This window comes from Phycodurus eques, chromosome 7 (genome assembly GCF_024500275.1).
Source record: "Phycodurus eques isolate BA_2022a chromosome 7, UOR_Pequ_1.1, whole genome shotgun sequence".
Lineage (NCBI taxonomy): Eukaryota > Metazoa > Chordata > Actinopteri > Syngnathiformes > Syngnathidae > Phycodurus > Phycodurus eques.
The window spans coordinates 10,889,009-10,910,189 of NC_084531.1; the positions used below are offsets into that span (position 1 = coordinate 10,889,009).

The 21,181-nt window shown below is 39.8% G+C and overlaps 2 protein-coding genes across 13 annotated transcripts in view; both read right to left on the bottom strand.

Moving 5' to 3' along the window:
• The window catches only part of ttc12 (tetratricopeptide repeat domain 12), a 30,438-nt gene extending 27,729 nt beyond the window's left edge, over nt 1-2,709 (bottom strand). For 2 of the 3 annotated variants that reach the window (XM_061682048.1, XM_061682049.1), the window contains exons 1-6: nt 2,464-2,709; nt 2,029-2,183; nt 1,907-1,928; nt 1,672-1,749; nt 1,436-1,557; nt 769-828 (exon numbers count right to left, since the gene is read on the bottom strand). In XM_061682048.1, coding sequence (XP_061538032.1) covers nt 769-828; nt 1,436-1,557; nt 1,672-1,749; nt 1,907-1,928; nt 2,029-2,183; nt 2,464-2,515 — 489 coding nt within the window. In that variant the 5' untranslated portion in view covers nt 2,516-2,709. The remainder of the gene's footprint in view (nt 1-768; nt 829-1,435; nt 1,558-1,671; nt 1,750-1,906; nt 1,929-2,028; nt 2,184-2,463) is intronic. The other variant, XM_061682050.1, reaches the window with a different exon arrangement.
• Nucleotides 2,710-3,524: 815 nt separating this feature from the next.
• Nucleotides 3,525-21,181, bottom strand: part of si:dkey-103g5.4 (uncharacterized) — a 36,609-nt gene continuing 18,952 nt past the window's right edge. For 2 of the 10 annotated variants that reach the window (XM_061682047.1, XM_061682040.1), the window contains 8 exons: nt 20,249-20,290; nt 20,100-20,174; nt 18,321-18,475; nt 18,113-18,199; nt 14,530-14,676; nt 11,684-11,872; nt 11,439-11,546; nt 3,525-3,854 (listed from right to left, as the gene is read on the bottom strand). In XM_061682047.1, coding sequence (XP_061538031.1) covers nt 11,472-11,546; nt 11,684-11,872; nt 14,530-14,676; nt 18,113-18,199; nt 18,321-18,475; nt 20,100-20,174; nt 20,249-20,290 — 770 coding nt within the window. In that variant the 3' untranslated portion in view covers nt 3,525-3,854; nt 11,439-11,471. Of the gene's footprint in view, nt 3,855-4,767; nt 5,047-11,438; nt 11,547-11,683; nt 11,873-14,529; nt 14,677-14,923; nt 15,040-18,112; nt 18,200-18,320; nt 18,476-20,099; nt 20,175-20,248; nt 20,291-21,181 lie in introns of those variants that run through there. The other 8 variants (XM_061682046.1, XM_061682045.1, XM_061682042.1 and 5 more) reach the window with 7 other exon arrangements.

Genomic DNA, 21,181 nt, shown 5'->3' on the forward strand with positions numbered 1-21,181 from the left:
GCCCACATGAACACTGAGGTAGCCAACAAGAAACATTACAATTTCCTTCAGCCTTTGGCAAGCTTCCACTTCTACTTTACTGATGGGAGTAAAATCAGCTTGATTATGAAGGGAATATAGAATACTTTATATTCTAATATGTAACTCTAACTAGTTTGGAAGAGAATGTGTATTGGAGTATAGGAGTATATTGCAGGAAGGCCCCCATCGGGGGGGTATGTGGCCCCCATCAGGGGGTATTTGGAGACAGATGGCAAAGAAGAAAGGAACTGCGGGGAGCCACTATAAACATTGAATGCAGGCGACGTCTGGACCCAGATCAGATAGTCATCATTTGGCCGAACAACGATGACGTCAGATTACGGACCAATCAGACGACAGCGATTCCACACCGGCCTGTTTGAAACATTGTATAAGTCTGGGGGAGAGTCAGATAGTTTTGTTCGACTACGGTATCTGCTAAGGATAAGATAGGGTAGTTACAAACCCAGAGCTCTGCAAAATGTATAGACTCCTCTGTCAGGAATAAATTGGTTGTTTTTTATACATTGTTGTGAACGAAGTTCTTTCACGAAAAAGAGCACGCTTGGAACCACGGAAGTTAGGAGATTTTAAAACACAGGTTCCTTCAATTATCAATGCTAGCTGAAGTTAAATTCCACTTTTCCCAACAGCCCTCATTGTTTTTATACGACTGCTCCAGCTGACCAAAGGGTGGGATTGTATGACAAATGAGGCTGCAAATGACAACATCCAGCAGGACCTTACCTTCAAAGCCCATTCACAGTCACTGATGGCCTCCTCATACTTCTCCAGAATGATGTAAGCCTATGGAGATGCAAACATTAAGACCAGTAGGACATGATTGTCAAAAATACATCTGACATCACAATATAAAGATGAAATTACAACTACCTAATGTAACATTTGGTATACCTTCACAATCTTATATGAGTAATACAAGAACCAACAATTCCATTGTTACCATTGTTGACACAATGCCTCAATTAATAGCCAAATAATAATCACTTATATTATCATATTTATAATATTGAAATAATTATACTTTACCACCGATTTTTAAAAAAATGGTTTACATCATACACTCAAAATCCCACGATATGCATTAGGTAACCAGCAATATAGCAAGGGAACACTGTACGGTGTATATATAATATAAAGCAGGCACTGTATTAAATTTCATTCAATTGTGGAGGACTACCCCATGAAGTGTCCAATGAGTATGTATTTATGTATTATTTAATTTTGTACTTGGAAATCTGTACCAGGTTCCAACAATATCTGAAATATGAAGGTATTCTTACAGGGTAAGCAATGAAAAAAAGGCGGTCATTTTGCAGGTTATTATGTCATTTAATTTTATCTATTTTCTTTCCCATCACACAAAATTTAAAGGGTTTATAAAAGTATTCACTTGCGCTCTGTTGGTATACAACTGCTGCATGTCACGCAATTCAGCCAAGCCTTCACTGTAATATTTCACAGCAGTCTCATAATCTCCTCGGCCATAGGCTTGATTCCCTTTGTCCTTAAACGCTGTGCGGACAGAAAGCATACAACATTAAACAGGAAATACAGCTGGCCCCACAGACGGTACAGCAACCTGTCCACCTCCCGACAGCAGATTGAAGTGGCAGGGAACAAACACACCAGTGGCCTTTTCCTCTTGAGCGAGCCTCTTCTTCCTCCTGTCTTCCGCATCCCTCTCCATTAACCTCATGAAATTCTCTGGCCATAAAAAGAAAAACACTTCTATCGGCATTTATGTCTCCGACGTAGGGTCCCCGGTGGCATAAACAGTCAACAATAAAAAGAAAAATAAATAATCTGTTGCCCTTCATTACATGGGACATCAAGTGCAACTTTTCTTTTCTTTGGGCCTTACCTGCACTTTCAGTCTGTGCATTCTGCAAAACATGAAAAGGAATTTTAAAGATATTCTTGACAATGTATAGATTTTTAAAGGGGGAAATGTTGTTTATGTGCGAACAGTGACAATATTTTTACCACAGGAGTCTTGGGTGGTAGGCTTGTGTTGATTGTGGTCTTGTTGACTTTTGTCCTACAGGATCCATTCAAGGCAGCAATTTTGCTATCTGCTTTCTTCATAGCTTCCTGCTGGACTTCCACATCTGGTGAGTTTAGGTCCTTCACAAGCTTGCCTGAATAAAAAAGAAAAAAGAAAAAAAACTCCTATTTAAATATCGTATAATATATTTATACAATAAGAAACTAGTTACTAGTAATGTTGTCATACAGATGAAAATAGCACACAAAATTAAAACTATACACATCTACAGCACAATATTTACAAAGCGGTTGAGATTGGCAGGCAGTACGCAACTGTAGCTAACTCAGCCAAAACCTCAATTCTGCTATTACTTATTCTTTTTGACTGCCACAATTGTCGGAATTAGATGACCACATATTGTGGATACTTACTTACATCGTCGATATTCTTCAAGAAAACGTCCAAGTCTTCGGGCGAGTCCATGTTTATTGTTTGGCTTCACTTGTATTTTAAAGAATAAGTGACGTAGATCACACAGGGAACCTTTTCACCTTAACGAACTTTTTTTTTTTTTTTTAATATTATTTTCACACTAACGCTGTCAATTTCTTGTGAGTGGGGTGATAAAATCCCACCTTGTGTGTTTTTAATGTGACGCCAGCATCGATTCGTGGCGAGTTGTGACCAACCGCGTTGTGCTGTAAACACTCTGGGTTACCATGACGACGACATGCCTTCAAAGATAATTTAAAATTCCTCAATATCCGTACATAGTTGACGTTGTTCACGTAAAATTAAAGTTCGAAAATGACTTTGTGCTGATTTATAACGACGAGGCTTTTCGTAAGACATCCTTGTCAAATCAAATGCCAACCATATCCATTCCATATATCCTCGTGTGTGTATGTGTATATATATATATATATATATATATATATATATATAAACATATAAAAATGTATATATATATATATATATATATATATATATATATATATATATATATATATATACATTTTTGTACTTTACTACACATTTTACTTCCTGATTCCTTGTAGGAATTATTTTCAACTAGTTCTTACTCGTTCTTAATTCTTCTCGAATTATTTTCAACTAGCTCTTACTTGCACTTCAAATGATTACCAAGCTGTAGATCACACGCAGTGTTGACTTTGAAAGTGTGTGGTTGGTTAAATATATATTTAAACGCATACCTTTTCATTGTTCACATCGCTTGATCAACACTGCCCCCCAGTGTTTGTTTAAATATTATCATACAGTACTACTGTACACTATACTAGGCTCTACTACCTAAAATAAATTTGAAAAAAAGATGAAGTACCAACATTATGATTAACATTAGAATACAATAGTGTATTAGGCCCAAGTACTCATTAACCGAGACACAGGTTTTATTCTTAAAGATATACATTTAATACTATTGCATGCCACTCCAAAATGATGCAGTTTGAAAATTAGCACAGCACTTAAATATAAGACAATAAAAACTGCACTTAAATAAGAAGAAGAGTCACCTTTACTGTCATGAACATACATGCATGCACATGAAATTTGTTCTCTGCGCTTTACCCATCATAGTGAGCACATACACATGTTAGGGGAACACACTGGAGCAGGGGGCCGCTGAAGCGCCCGGGGAGCATTTCAGGGTATCAGTGTCTTGCTCAAGGACACCACAACTGTGAGCCCAGGGGATGTTGGTGGATGGTCCAGTCGGGGTCTTGAACCTAGGTCCCCGACGGTGGCAGGCGATGATCTTAACCATTGGGACACGGCTGCCCAATGATGCTATTCAAATGTACTGCACATAAAAGTAAAAAAAAAAAAAAAACGTCCCTAAGTATTTTAAAAACAAACTGTTATTAATGATTAAATGCAAATGTATTGTACTAAAATGTTCAATTACAACTGAACTGTACTTAGGCAGCAAGTACCACACTTTGACTGCACGACACAGTATATTATGTTGCACAACCCAGTGGTAAGAGACGAGGACAGGAACAAAGCTTAATGAGTTTTAATAAAAGCAAGTGTATTTTAAAAAAAATACTTACTTCCCTTTACTGTCACCTAAAATTGCTAATACTGTATGGATGAAAAGAAACCACAAATATAATTTAGACATCGTCTAAATTATATTTCCTTTTCAGCATACAGGAAGTCCTCAATTTACGAACGAGTTCAGTTCCTACGCTGGCGACATAACACGAATTTCCGCATAAGTCGGATTTCAACGTTAAAGTCGAAATTTACTTCTACTTCTACTACTACTTCTACTTCTGTTACGGGTATTGTCCCACGTGATTGTACATTAAGCTGCTGCACTTCTCCTTGTTCAGTCAAATATGAAGTTTGAATTTGATCAGGGACTTTTTAAAGGGAACTTTAGTGTTCCTGTTGTGGGAAAGTACATATTAATATGACAAGCTGTGGGCCTCTGTCAGTAAATCTGAGCACAACCAACATTGTCACAGATTTTCGCACTACTCGTCACTTTAAACCGCATACACTCCTTGAACTCTCAGCGCCCTTTGCACAGTGGTCATTGCACCGGACTATTGCAATATTAGTCTTTCGAACTTCTCTAAATGCTAGAGGACTTTGCATCTTTTTGCACAATTGTTTTTTGTCAATGTCTTTATGTCTCCAAAGTGTTCTGTAAATTGACTTTCTGTTGTACTAGAGCGGCTCCAACTACCGGAGACAAATTCCTTGTGTGTTTTGGACATACTTGGCAAATAAAGATGATTCTGATTCTGATTCTGATCTGATCTGATTCTGAATGGTATGTACAGTTTGCGAAATCAGGATGAACCAGAAATGAACCATTATGACTCCAGGGTGGGGGGAAAGTTCCATTAAGACTTAATATAGTGACTCATCCACCCATCCATTTTCGATAGCTCTTGTCCTCATTCAGGTGAAATGGATTCTCGTCCAGCTGACTTTGGGTGAGAGACAGGGTACAACCTGAAAAGGTCGCCAGCCAATCGCTGGGCGGAAATAGATAATGAAACTAACATGCATGTTTTTGGAATGTGGGAGCAAGCTGGAGTACCCGCAGAAAACCCAGGCAAGCATGGGAGGAACATGCAAACTCCACACAGGGCAACGGAGCCCAGCTCAAAATCACTGCTATGGACTTGAGTTCCCCCCCCCCCCCATACACCAAATTCATACCATACACTCAGTCATATGCAGTTTGAGGATACAAGTCTATCCCTCATAAATGAGAATAAAACGCATGTTAGTAGTGAAAACAAACAAAAAAATCTCAGTAATAGTAGTGAGGGTGATTTTTCTTGATTTTTGGATCAATAATCAATAGGAGAATCTATTCTTAAAAAGATTCGCTCGTGACAGCGCCTTATTACTGGGTGACTCAAATTCAGAAAATAAATTCCTCTATCTAGTTTTGTAGATGATAATGTTGACAACTGTAAGTGTCCTAGTTACGGCTTTTACTGTCTCCGTGTCTGCTGTAAAAAAGGTCAGAAAACAATGAAGCTGCCGTGAAACCTTTGTACATTATTGCTGATATCTTTAAAAGTTATTAAACTTGTACTGTTAGCGAAATGGGAAAGTACATTTGTTACTGCCATTTATGCTTTCTTGTCATGAACAGTGGTTTAATATTATTGTGGCATTGTAAATTCAAGATATGGGAAGTATGTGTGTTTATTGAATTCAGTTGAAAACGGACATTAAACACAATGATATCAGATGTGTAACTGTTGTTACCATTACAACCAGTGATAACTTCTGTATTTATTGTTAACGACTCATATAAAGTGTCTTGAAAAAAAGAAGTGGAGCTTGGAAGTCATCCTCGCTCTCATTTGCCCTCATTTGACAGTGCCAATGAGGATTAAATCATCCTCCCAGGGGGGGTGCAACACTAGGTATCCCAGAGCAGCTTTTCCACGACTTTGTCGTGAATTGCACCGTTCAATTTAATTGCTGTTTACACACCTCATTGCTCTTGCCTCAAACACATTCCATAGTGGCAGGCTTTAAAAGTCTTTGAATAGCAAGGCTGATATTTTTCCACAAGCATGACTTGAGAGGTCAAGAGATACTCAACAAGCACAAGGATGTTATGTAACCTGAAGACTTCCTGTAGTCTGGCTGCTATGTACAGTATATGGTTGTGTGTGAAAGAAGAATTTTGGGAGGAGCAAAAGAAAGTTAACAAAAGCAGCTATTTATTTCAGTGATGTCTCATTTTTCCGTGGTCACTCTGCAATGGCTGTGGACGCCATAGAGTTATGTCTCAGAGGACAGCAGCTCCTTTCATTGATTAAATCCTCCGCTTGCTCTTTATCTGCCCTTCCACAGAATCAATACAACCGAGGCTCTGAGTCATTTCTGAGGGGTTATCTCCAAAGATGCTCCCCCAGTCACTTCTGAGTCTGAGCCAGCGTACGAAGCGTTTCAACTGGGCCAAGGAGAAGAAGGACTGGACTGTTGGCCAGTGGTCCAAGGTCCTCTTTTCCAATGAAAGCAAAGTGTGCCTTTCATTTGGGACTCAAGGGCCACGGGTTTGGAAAAAGATGGGGGAAGAACAGAACCCAAGCTGCTTGAGGTCCAGTGAAATATATCCACAGTTAATCATTATTTGGGGTGCAATGTCCAGTGCAGGTGTTGGTAAACTCTGCTTTCTTAAATCCAAGGTCACCGCAACAGTTTTCCAGAATGTTTTAGGGGACTTCATGATTCCTTCTGCGTAGGATCTGTATGGAGATGCAGATTTCATCTTCCAGCAGGACCTGGCCCGTGGCCAAACCACCAGAAGCACCAAAAACTGGTTTGATGCCCATGCCATCACAGTGCTTGACTGGCCAGCCAAATTGCCGGATCTAAACCCCATTGAGAATCTATGGGGTATTATCAAGAGGAAAAAGAGGGACACCAGACCCCAAAACAGAGAAGAAATGACAGCAAGCATCAAGGAAATCTGGGCCTCCATAACTCCAAGGCAATGCCACAGGCTGATTGCCTCAATGCCAAAGCCCAAAGGGATTCCAAACCAAGTATTGAATATTAACAATCGTTCTGAAAGTACCGTATTTTGATTGATTTAATGTGACCCTAATTTCTTTCCACCATTTACTTCAAAAACTGAGAAGTAAATGGTGATTCCTTCACTATTCAATTTTTTTTAATTCCTAATTTTGTGGGTTTTATGAGCTGGAAGCCCAAATTATGTAAAAATAAACAAATAAATACTTGAAATTGTTTAAATTGTGGGCCCTGAATCTATAATCTATGAAAGTTTAGCTTTTTGTACGGAATTATGGAACTAAATAAACTTTTCCATGATATTCAATTTTTTTGGAAAGGGTCTATATTTTTACTTATATTTTAAAGCTTTATGCATAATACCAATACAAAGTATGCATGTGAGGTGCAGGTATTATTTTTGTCCACTTAGGGTCGCCATCCTCACTTTTGAAAGTGTAGTATCTGTGACTTTGAATGTGTGTGGCTTCAAAAGGCAGGGCATGGTCAGTTGAGAGACATGAGAGTCACCGAATGACAGTGTAGTGTTGGATGGCTGTTAACCAGGTAACCATTTTGTGTGTTGAGGTACTCGGTGTGAGTTGTGGCCATCTGCAGATCTGGAATAAATGTACTTATTAAGTGTTTGTTTTATGATAGTTTGTTCAAAAAAGCAATTGAAAGTGCACCAGCGGCTAAGAACACTTTGAAAACAATACAAACAAATATTGCAAGAGACTGGGCTCTGTATCGGTCAGACGTGGTGAATCAAGAGCTGAGCTGAAAGCCAAAGCTCTTGATTTATCGGTCAATTTCCGTTCCTACCCTCACCTATGGTCATGAGCTGAGGGTTGTGACCGAAAGAAAAAGATCGCAGATACAAGCGGCCGAAATGAGTTTCTGCCGCAGGCAGTCCAGACTCTCCCTTAGAGATAGGGTGAGAAGCCAGATGAGGTGGCTGGGCATCTGGTGAGGTGTTCCTCACACGTCCCACTGGGAGGAGGCCCCAAGGACGACCCAGGGCACGCTGGAGAGATTACGTCTTCTGGTTGGCCTGGGAACGCCTTGGGATCCCCCAGAAGAGCTGGACGAAGTGGCTGGGGAGAGGGAAGTCTGGGCTTCCCTGCTTAAACTGCTGCTCCCGCGACCCGACCCCGGATTAGCAAAAGAAATGCATGAATTCATTGATGGATATTGAGAGAGAGCAAGAGCAATGGATAACACAAAATATTGTATAAAAAATATTTTAAAAAATATCAGCAACTGCAATAACACAAAAAAGATTTGATATACCGGGACCGCAAAAACCGAACCGTGATATATTTTTTGCAATATGAACAAGATACTTTGTCAATAGCGAAAATCTGCGATATAAGATTTGATTTGCACGATTTAAAAATCCACGACACAGCAAAAAGCGCAACGTGATATGGCGAGGGATGACTGTATATAATGTATGTACAGTATATAAAAAATACATTGAAAAAAAATAGCATAGTTCCAAGATCAATATTGTAGCGCATGAATAAACCATAGCATTCATGGAGATCTGGCTGGCGAGCATACTGGTAGCCCTTAGCGTTAATCAGTACCCTAGAAGTAGCTCTCAGTTTCAAAAAGGTTGGTGAACCCTGCTGTATAAGGTATAACATAGAGGATATAATAGTCACAGTATATAATAATTCACAGTCACATTAACACCTATGGAAAATTTAAAGTCTTGAATCAAACATGCACGTTTCTGGAATGTGGGAGGAAGCTGGAGTACTCGCAGAAACCCCAGCCAACCACGTGGCAGGATCGAACCCAGAGGCATATGTGCTACTGTATGTGCATTAGTCTGAACTATTGACAATTTTAGTCTTCAATGAACCTAAAATCCATGTCCTTGGAATATAGGACAAAGCCAGAGTACCCGTAAAAAAGTCACGCAAACTACACAGAAAGGCCTCGGCCAAAATTCAAACCAGAACCTCTCAACTATGAGCCAGATGTGCTAACCACTACCCCACCGTACATACAATAGTTTTTACAGTGGAGTCTTGAGATACGAGTCACTTATTTGTTTTTTGTCATTCGAGTAATGTTTTGCTTTGAATTGTGAGTGCGAACTTGAGATATGTGCGCTGTAAGGTGGCAGTGAACGCAACTCAATTCACTTCCCAATAAGCAGCACTTTGACAAACAGTGAACAATCCTTCAAAAAAGAGGCTTCAAGCTGTTTAATACCACGCCAATCTGAAGTGTCAAAGTAAACATAAAACAAAGAGAATTACATGATGTGCATTTTCTAAGCGTTAAAATGCGCCCCCCCCACACGCCAACCGAAAGCCCATCGGACGCACTCTGGCGCCGACACTGATTTTTATTAGTATCTTACAGCCGCTTTCTTTGAAATGGTGCCATTGAGTGAGCTAATCGTGCAGAAATGTGAGAAACACAAATATGAGTCCTTTGAACATGGATTTATTGAGAGAGTTGTTGTAGTTTCTGCAAATGTTGAAAAATTTAAGTGTAATTCTATTTATTTTTTTAAGTTACTCGCCTGTTAAGTTGTGACTCAAAATTTCCCTTTCTTTCTTTAAAAAATTAATTTACATTATTATATTTTTTATTAAACAAGGTGGATTACATTTACAAGGGAAATAAACATAACAGGACGGTTAATGTCTAACTTCTTTGCAAAAGCTCTTACAGTCTTTTGTCAAAATACATCTGTCCCGCAAATAACAATGAATTTTATTATTCATAGCCTTGTTTTATGAATAATTTGGAGCTTTATTTTACGTACAAAGTAAAAGGATGCACCAGCGTCAAACGAGTGTGATGCTCTTGAAAGTGAAATGAAGCCGCTTCGGGGACTCCACCCATTCCATATAAATGGTGGCAGCTGTCACCCCGCAGCCACTTGAGCACTGAGTACGAGGCAGTATGGAGAGAGGACAGACCCATTCTGTGGCGCCCTCCTATTTGGCGTGGTCCATTTTCAACACTTTATGTTGTTGTCTGCCAATTGGCATTGCAGCTATTGTCTTCTCCTCCAAGGTAGGCCTTGTTTTCCTCTACTCACTCACTCTGCAACTCCAAAAATGAGACATTGTTCAAGTTGTTTCAACTGTAAATTCACTGCCGTAAATAAAAAGGCTTTGGTCCTAGTGATGACTAAATTCCCTGATTGGAGCTCTTGTTTAATTGAAGGTACAAAATGCCAACTCTACTGGGAACTCGGTCGCAGCTGCAGATGCGTCGAAGAAAGCCAAGATCCTTAATATCGTGGCGCTGGTGTGCGGCTTAATTTTCATCTCCATCTTCATCGCTCTCAAAATAATTGAAGTCAATGAAAGGAAGCATTAAAGGAAGGCACTCAATGGATGAGTCTGTGCACAAAGTATTTTGCTTCAATGACTTTTGTCTCTGAAACATACTTAAAACTTACTCTGAGTGTTTTTGTGTGTTCAAGTTTATGCAACTTTTTTATTTGTATTCCAATAAAAAAGAATAAAATGCAATTGAAGAATTCCAAGAAATTAAAGCAACTGCGATGAGAAACTTGACTTGACTTTTTCACTGAACACAAAAATTGTATTGAGCATTTACTGAAAGATTTCAGACCATAATAAACCATTTCACAAAAAAAAAAACACATACCATGTCGCAACATTTCAATTGATGCTAAATGATCAAGAAAAAAACCGAGGGATTCTTGATTTTGATTCTCATATTGATTAAGACTGAAAAAAAACTTTTAAAAAAACTGTTCGCCAAATAGTATAATTGCCCAAATCATTTTAATATAAAAAAAAATGTAAAAAATAAAAAGCTAAAGTTTTTTTTTTTCTTATTTCGATGTAGATTCTCAGTCATCCAGGTCTAGTAGTATGAAAAGTCTGAATCGAGGCAACTGGAGTCTTTTTTGTTGTTGTTGTTTTGCAACAACGTTCAGAAATTATGCTATTAGGCTTACGAAATGCAATTTTTGTAAACCCCAGAAGTACATTTTTTCGACATTTTTTGTCCAAATTAGCATTAAAGACTGAGGGAAGGGTGGCACGGTGTCCAACTGGTTAGCACATCTGCATCACAGTTCTGAGGACTGGGGTTCAAATCCTGGCCCCGCCTATGTGGAGTTTGCATGTTCTACCCGTACCTGCGTGGGTTTTCTCCGGGCATTCCGGTTTCCTCTCACATCCCCAAAACATGCATGGTAGGTTAATTGAAAACTCTAAATTGCCTGTAGGTGTGAATGTGAGTGCGAATGGTTGTTGAGTTGCATCCATTTTTTTAGTGGGGCGTGGTTTCACAGATTTAGCGGACACACCCACATTGTTTGAGAGCAAAGAGAACGGCATGATTTTTCATGGAATTAAAGCTTTATTTTATTTACTTGGTGCTTTCGGTCTTCTTCTGTCGATGTGTTTCATTTTCTTAAAACTCCTTCGAGTTGGGAGACCAGAGATGTTTCTCTGTGTTTCCTCCCAAGATCCTCCATGTCCTATTCCCCAAAGAAATTTTGTTACTTTTTACATGGCTGACATAATGCAGACAGTGTCAAACATTTTGACAAGAAAGGAGGCGTTAACACATGTGGCGAGCAAGTGGCGACACGGGCTTCCATGTTTCTGTACTCACGTGTTGAGAGAGTGGCGCTCTGCTTGCCTCCGTTAGATAAGCAGAGCGATCCCCACAGTCGAGCAGACTGAAAGACTTCGAGTGACCCCAAGAGGATTTGTCATCTCGAAACGACCAATGGGCTTCGTGTGCTGAGGAATCCAAGCTGAGTTTAGCCTGGAATAGCTCCCCAAGAGATGCCTGCAGTACCTACGGTGGCACACAACAACAGTTACAAGAGAGCTACTGACAAGTTCTAACATGACCAAAAGTTGTAGAATTGAGAAATTATGCCTCAAAGTTCAAACTAATTTGGGAGTTTGACCGATCATATTATGTAAGCCATCATCTCACCTCAGTAGACCTAATTTTATCCAGCATCTAATGATTTATCTATGTGTTTATATATATATATACACACACACATATATATAAATGGTGCTTGAACGCGCCATGCTCCTCCTTGTGGACATTCTTCAAGTGCCCGATCAAATTTGTTGTGTTGAAGCATTTAGATAACATTTCCCATGACGTACTTTAGTTGTGCACAGACTGCAAATAACTTACGTGTTGTTTATCTGAGACACCACAAAATAGTGCCACACCTACGACGTACTACCGTAGTGACCCAGCTACGGCCTCCGCCGGGTGGCCAGTTGTCAGGGCACCTCGCTGGGGCCGGCGGACTGCCCTGGGTCCCTCGATGTGGGACGTGTCCCGTCCACCGGGCTGCTCTCGGTTGGACCCCTGGGCCCGATCCCGCCCCTCAATTGATTGGGTGGGGTCCTCAGCCTCCGCGGTGCAGGCACGGCAATTACGGGACACTTCTGTCAGTCTTTTTGTATGCAAAACGGTGTCAATTCACTTACATGTGTCCGCAGGGACACACCCCTGGGACTATTTCGCTGGGTGTGGGGACACTCACTTATTGCGACAAAAAAATGTATGAACATGCAAATTGCTTGTGTCCTTGTCCCGTTCTATCTTGTCCTGTCCTTCCCTCACAGGGTGTAGCACTACAGCCGCATGCAACACTCATATTTCATGCTTCATTGTGTTAGCTATGTAATGATTTACTTTTCTCATCCTGTTTACAATTAGTGCTTTGTCTTTTGTCTTCGTTTCTCTCGCCCCTCTAGAAACTTTGTTCTGTTAGACTGATCGACTCTGATTTTCAATAAACTTCAATTATAATACTAAGAAACCACAGCGGAAGCTTAAAAACTCCACTGTGACACAGTAAAACTAAACATAAAAGGGACACAGATCCTCCATTCTGCTTGACATATGTTTGTATGGCAGTGTGAATAACATTAAAAACATTGTTGAACAAAGGTCTAGAGCAAGATACTGATGCTGCGTCAACAGTAGATGAATGAGGAGACAGTGTTAATGTGAGTTTAGAGTACCTTGAAGGTATAAAAGTGCTATAGGGGTGAAAACCCATTTACCATTTACCAACAGGTTAGTTGGAAGCAGGTAAGTGTCATGATTGGGTATAAAAGGAGCATCCCCGAAAGACTCAGTTGTTCATAAGCAAGGATGGTGCGAGGTTCACCACTTTGTAAACAACTGCGTGAGCAAATAGTCCAACAGTTTAAGAACATTTCTCATTTTAAAATTGCAAGGAATTTCGGGATTTCATCTTCTACGGTCCATAACATCATCAAAAGATTCAAAGAATCTAGAGAAATCTATGCATGTAAGCGGCAAGGCCGAAAACCAACGTTGAGAAACGTTGATTCTTCAGGAGGCCCTGCATTAAAAACGGGAAACATAATGTAGCCACATGGGCTCAGGAGCACTTCATAAAACCATTGTCAGTTAACACGATTTGTCGCTACATCTACAAATGCAAGTTAAAACCGTACCATTCAAAGCAAAAGCCAAATATCAATATCACACAGAAACGCCGACGGCTTCTCTGGACCCAAGCTCAACCGAGATGGACTGAGACAAAGTGGAAAAGTGTGCTTTGGTCTGATAAGTCCACATTTCAATTAATATTTTTTTTTTAAATCATGTACGTCGTGTCCTCGGGGCCAAAGAGGAAAAGGACCCTTCGAATTGTTATCAGCACAGAGTTCAAAAGCCAGCATCTGTGACGGTATGAGGGTGTGTTAGTGTACATGGCATAGGTAACTAGCACATTTGTGAAGGCAGTATTAATGCTGAAAGGTATGTACAGGTTTTGGAGAAACATATGCTGCCATCCAAGCAATGTATTTTTCAGGGATGCCCTTGCTTATTTCAGCAAGACAATGCGAAGCCACATTCTGCACGTTACAAATGCGTGGCTTCGTAATAAAAGAGTGTACTGTAAGTACTAGACTGGCCTGCCAGCAGTCCAGACCTGTCCAGCAAGATGTTAGAGGAGCTGATAGGCTTAATCAGCATTGTGTCATCTCCTGTCATAGTAGCTTGGGTAAAAAAGTGACGGACTCTAGCTGCAAATAATAATTCTTATTGAACCAGGAAATGTATTGGTCTACTCATGGATCAAATAATCTGTATTTTTTTTTCCTTCAGCTCCTTCTTCGAGAACAGCAAGTTGTGCAAAAAGTACTGAAACACTGAACAATTGGACCTCCATTCAAATATTTAGAGAAGGCCAAATTAAGCTCACTTGTAAAGGTTATAATGAATTTGGGGGTCATCCTGAAAATTCTTCAGAAAGCCAATTATCCATAACGTTTTGAAATTAATCCTGATGGATTTAACAAGCACCACGGAAAAAAACTGGGGGCTACCTTTGTGATACCTTTGAGATATAATGAAAGTCCTAACACACCTATTCACCAAAACAGTCAAACGTGGCCAAAAATAGAAAAGCAGGACTCATTTGCAAGATGCTTATTTCTTTGTACCTTACAGAAGAGTCTCCCAAAGGCAGGGGCGGAATCGTTGCTCATGTCTTTGGTTGCGACATGGGACAAACAGTGCAGCAGAAGCAGGGAAAAGCCCCCAACAGACTGGAGCCTCTGGCGTCGAACAAAGAGTGTCTCATCTGCTTCCTGTCAACATGGAAAAGTCTTAAACATGAAAGTGAGGACCATTATTCATTCATTCATTCATTTTCAGTTTTTTTTCAGCTGTTAGGTCAAACAGAAAGGAATACAGCCCTATGGGGGGGCACAAGCCAGTGCAAACTTTAGGCCAATCCCAAGCCCAAATAAATGCAGAGGGTTGCGTCATCAGGAAGGGCATCCATCGTAAAACCTTTCCAATCAAATATGAGTGTTCATCCAATGAATTCCATACCGGATCGGGCGTGGACTGGGTTAACAACGTCCGCCCCCGGCACCGTTAATCTGCAGGACGGCAGTGGAAATTCAGCTACTGTGGGTCGAAGACGAAGGAGAGGTGGAAAGTTGGTTCTTAGGCAGAAAGAGAAGAGGAGAGCACAGAGCCTAGAATTGAATGTGGGGACTTTGAATGTTGGGACTATGACAGGAAAATCTCAGGAGTTGGTTGACATGATGATTAGGAGAAAGGTTGATATATTCTGTGTCCGGGAGACCAGGTGGAAAGGCAGTAAGGCTAGAAGTTTTAAATTATTTTAAATGTTAAAATATTTTACCATGGTGTCGATGGGAAGAGAAATGGGGTAGGGGTTATTTTAAAGGAAGAGTTAGCTAAGAATGTCTTGGAGGTGAAAAGAGTATCAGATCGAGTGATGAGGCTGAAACTTGAAATTGAGGGTGTTATGTATAATGTTATTAGTGGCTATGCCCCACAGGTAGAATGTGACCTAGCAGTGAAAGAGAAATTCTGGCAGGAGCTAGATGAAGTAGTTTTGAGCATCCCAGACAGAGAGGCCAGTCACCCGCCTTGGTGCAGATTGTAAAGGACATGTTGGTAAAGGAAACAGGGGTGATGTAGAAGTGATGGGTAAGTTTGGCATCCAGGAAAGGAACTTGGAGGGAAAGATGGTGGTAGACTTTGCCAAAAGGAGGGAAATGGCTGAAGAGAACACTTTTTTCCAGAAGAGGCAGGAACACAGGGTGACTTACAAGAGCGGAGGTAGAAGCACGAAGGTGGATTACATCTTGTGCAGACGATGTAATCTGAAGGTTACTGATTGTAAGGTAGTGGTAGAGGACAGTTTGGATTGACAGCATAGGACGGTGGTGTGTAAAATGACTCTGGTGGTGGGGAGGAAGATTAAGAAGACCAAGGCAGGGCAGAGAACCATGTGGTGGAAGCTGAGAAAGGAAGAGTGTTGTGCATCTTATTGTTTTTAGCAAATAATCATTAACTTAGAATTTTATGGCTGTAACACGTTGCAAAAAAGCTGGGACAGGGTCATGTTTACCAACATTCAATAAATGTTTGGGAACTGAGGACACTAATTGTTGGAAGTTTTGTAGGTGGAATTCTTTCCCATTCTTACTTGATGTACAGCTTCAGCTGTTCAACAGTCCGGGGTCTCCGTTGTCGTATTTTACGCTTCATAATGCGCCACACATTTTCAATGGGAGACAGGTCTGGACTGCAGGCAGGCCAGTCTAGTACCCGCCTTGTTTTACTACGAAGCCACGCTGTTGTTACACGTGCAGAATGTGGTTTGGCATTGTCTTGCTGAAATAAGCAGGGGCGCCCATGAAAAAGATGTTGCTTGGATGGCAGCATATGTTTCTCCAAAACCTGTATGTACTTTTCAGCATTAATGGTGCCTTCACAGATGTGTAAGTTACCCGTGCCGTTGGCACTAACACAGCCCCATACCATCACAGATGCTGGCTGTTGAACTTTGCATCCATAACAATCCGGATGGTTCTTTTCCTCTTTGGCCCGGAGGACACGACGTCCACAATTTCCAAAAACAATTTTTTGAATACTTTGAAAGATGTATAAGAGGGTTTGACAAAAGAGGAAGATGGTGGTTGGCTCTGTGGTCAGAGTTCCAGCTCAAAAGTCATACTACTTGTGGTGGTTTTTTACTTCTGATTGTTTTGTTACACCCACACAGCAAGCCATATGAGCTGCATTTATGTGTTTGTTAAGTAATGCAAAAATACCCACATTTCCACTAAACCTGGTGGAAATGTGCCATGGGGCACAGAAGATTGATTCAATTTATGAGATCCAGAAATTTGTTGATTAACATTCTGAAAACTCAGATTCAGAGAGTGGCTCCAAAGTCCCTATTTTGTTTTGACCAAATTCTCAAATGAAGACCTTAGTGACATCGATGACGTATTTAATTTGCACACCCCTGTTTTATCATCGGCACGGTGACCGACTGGTTAGCACATCTGCCTCACAGTTCTGGGGACCGGGGATCAAATCCCGGCCCTGCCTGTGTGGAGTTTGCATGTTCTCCCTGTGCCTGAGTGGGTTTTCCCCTGGCATTCCGGTTTCCTCCCACATCCCAAAAACATGCGTGGTAGGTTGATTGAAGACTCTAAATTGCCCGTAGGTGTGAATGTGAGTGTGAATGGTTGTTTGTGTCAATGTGCCCTTCGATTGGCGGGAGACCGGTTCAGGTTGTACCCACCTCCCGCCCGAAGATAGCTGGGATAGGCTCCAGCACGCCCATGACCCGAGTGAGGGTAAGCGGTAAAGAAAATGGATGGATGTTTTATCATTACTACTACGTTTGTCCCTGTAGCATTAAAACTGCCACAATTTTACACATCCGTGTTGCGTTATAGATGGAGTCCCAAAAGTCACTATAAACTTCCTTTTTTAATTTCATGTCAGGTATCATTCAGATTGACGTGAGGCCATTAGTATTTGGAAGCTTAGGCTTTGCAGTTTGCCCAATGCTCACCAAGTGTCATTGGCGCAGTGTTGCAAAATTGCAGACTGGCAAGAAGTTGTTCTTTCCCAGACTGAAGTTCAGTGCCAGTTTGAGAAGCTTTATGGACGTCACACTGCTGCAACGCATAGTACAATTTAGGCCTACTAACACCACTGATGAAAACACAGCTCAAAAAGAGACAACTGTCCATGGCCCTGAGCATTTAGGGGGCCCCTGGCTTTCCGCACCCCCCACCCCTTTGACAAATAATATCTGGAATGAAAAGTAAATCACCTCCCCTGCTCACAAAAAAATGTAGGAAGTAAGTCAATTTGACAGTCAATTTGACAGTTAGTGCTTTGGAATTGCAAGAAAGTGACATGATAAACGTCTGTGTCTAATGTATATGAGTATGTTTAGTAATTTGCAAATCACTGTGTGTATTGTTTTGCAAAATGTGCGAGGCTGACATTGTGCTTATTGAGGTGCAAATCTGAGCCGATGTTTTGCTCCTTGAGAGTAAGGTTTTGATGATTGTGTAATGCTTTTGTGTTTATGCAGTCCTAAAAAACGGTAAAAAAAAAAAAAAAAAAAACATTACAAAAATACATCTTGCAGAATTAAGAAAAAAGTTTATGAAAGTAAAAATGGTAACATATTCCATATTCAACATGTATTTTGATGTAAATGAGAACTAAATTTACCTGATAAAAGAAGGAATTCCTGAAGGCATTGTTGTGGTAGTTGTTATCGGGAAGACTCGCAGCTAATTGGAGCGAAACAGTTGGAGTCTGTAGAGGAAAGCACAACACAACCATGTTAGTTACTGTAACATGTGCATACTCTATATGCAAATATAGGCACAATGTACTGCAAAATTATTTTAATGATAAGGAGTGAACTGTTACAAACCAGTTGCAGACCATGCAAGGTATGAATGAGGAAAAGTCCATGCTGGTACACTAAGAATTCTCTGGGGTTGAGGCCTGATGGGTTTAATGGGATCAATTCTCCCTCACATTTCCACTGACATTCCAGGACGTCCACAAAACTGTTGGCGCGCTTGTCTGAGCAAAACACAGAGGTGACTTATAAGTGTATAGAAATGTGTATTCATGTGTATTAGATGAAAAGATATAATGTATAGAAATGTGTATTCATGTGTATTAGATGAAAAGATATGAGGGCGTTCTGCCAAGTCTCAAGGGGTTTATGAAATAAGCAAACACTATTCATATCATTTCATTATCATTTAAAAAAAATCCTCAATCCATTTTTTTTGTTTGTAGGATTTGTCCCAAAATGTAAAAGGTTCTCACTCGGCTCATCCGTAACACTGCCACAAAGTTTCAGAGAAATCTGTAGTGTAATTTTATTCTAGCTCTGATAATTAACGAACCACCCCACTAGAAAGAAAGCGCTTTCTTTGATTTACAGCACTTATTGTTTTTGTGTAATTTCCTGCGCTTAAAAAAGAAAATCTAAATCTAAATGTTTAATCTGTCATGATTGTTTCTCATGTAATGGACCAATCTGTCTTCTTACTGCACATGTGCAAACTTGATTCAGAAACAGGATTACAAACTTGTTGTCACAATATGAGGAAAATAATGCGAAAAGAGTTATCCTTGTGGAGTGGAGAAGAGGAGAAGGCAAGAGTTATGAAAACTACCAAAGGTTTCAACTAGCAATTATTTTAATCGATTCATTTGCCGTTATGTTTTCTCAAATAATCAGATTTAAAAATTACATTTTTAAATTTTCATCCCTCTACTGAAAGACAGGACATTATTTCAAATTGACAGAGCAGAAAATGAAAAAAAAAAAAAAGAGATTATCATTCAGTTACTCTTTGGTCCGTAACGTCAGAAAACTGGCAAAAATGTTTAGCATTCCTTTCCAAAGTTTTTTTTTAATAATCATTCAGATTTCAAGGAGATCTACAGAAATTTAAAGGCTGAAATCCTGAGGATTTCAAATGATTTAAGTTAAACAATGTCTCTAAATGATTAATCGTTTATCAAAATTAATGCTTTAATTGTTGCACTTCTAGTTTCAACCTTTTTCAAGGTGACGCCGAATGTCTGTAACCACCAACAGCAAGAGCTATACACTGTTACCAGTTGCTGTAGCACTGCTGTCAGTGTCAGCCAAGGATGATGCAGTAGAGATGAAGTGGAGAGTGATATGAGTGATGCTTTTCATCAAGAAGATGTGAGTTTTAAAACAGTAAAACACTTTATTAAAAGTTGATCAATGTTCTTATGAATTACACTAGTAGAGTTGAGATGATTCACTTGTTAGATAATCCTCAAGAAGGATTTTAAGGACTTTATCTCGCTCAGAAAACAAGAGACGTTTCTCAAATTCACGTGAATGAACTTGTGACTAGTTGATGATAAACATTAATAATCAAACTCTTTGCCGTACATGACAAATGTTTTTTTGCATACGTAATCCTGTTAACTAACAAACAAACCAATGAGCAATACATCTCGCTTTTGCGCTTTTTGTAATAATTACAAATTCAAGTTTGAAAGGAGTCTTAAAAACAACATATTGTAATGTTCTAAAATAGACAGTAAAGAACTTATAATAGAGAGTGTCATAGACTTTGCTAGTCAAGTATTGTACAGTATGTGTATTTTATATGATGGGTGTGTGTGATGTACCAGTGATTTCTCCTCCCACCTTTCAGCTCTTGCTCCACTCCTTTCAAGACCTGGAATAGAGGAGAAACTTCCAGCAGCGTTGTCCATTCGTCCTCTGGGAATAAAGTCAACAGCGTATTGGTATTGAAATCCAGAATTATATATTTGGTTTTGCACTAAAAAGGCTACCTGGAATTGTCGGGACAGCAATTTTACTTGGTGGAGCACCTGCTATCAAGAAATGCAAACATAATTTTTACTGTTTTGAGCATTTGTCTGCTGTGACTATGGTGGAAACCCAAGCAAGCTCTTTGAGAGGACCGGCCGGGAAATAGCTAGAACATTCTATTCTATATTCAGCATTGAATTGAACTGCCCCACTCCCCCACCTCTTTCAAAGAGCAACACTACAGTAATAAACTGGATTGCATACTGTATGTAGTCATGAAAATCACGATGGTCAAAATTAACTGCAAAAGAAAGGGTGTGAAACTCCAAGTAGCTTAGGTGAATACAGAATAGAACATGCTGGGCAAGATGAGAAAGCACATGAATGCTGCCTTTATTGTATTTTGGCCAAAAAAGAACAAAGAACCATTTTGATTATATGGGCCATACTGGAGTGAAAACAATGTCTGCTTTTCCAACTACATACTGCAAAGCATGAAAATTAATAAATTACATCCTAATTTTTCAAGAATGAAGTGGTGCAGTCTTAACAACAGTCTTAACAACAGTCTGCATATTAGGAGAATTAGGCCAAGTTGTAATTGTAATTAAGTGGGAATATTAGGTGGAAAAAGGTTAAAAGATTATGACAGAAAAAACATAAAGTTTTTCATAAAGTGGTACTATAAGGAAGGAAAAGTAATAATTTCACATGAAAAAAACTTGTGATATTAATTCAAAAAAGGAATATTTAATTGATCAGGTCGAGCATTCCTCCAACAAGCTTGTTCTTCAAAATTGTATTAAGCTTAGATGGATTTTGAGGTCAGTGGCTCTTCTCCCTAAAGCTACAACATAACTCCTATATTTGGCTTCACCTAATCTTTGTCAAAAAAAATTCAAACTATCTTTTTAGAAACAGACTCTCTAATCATCCTACGTCTCACACAAGGA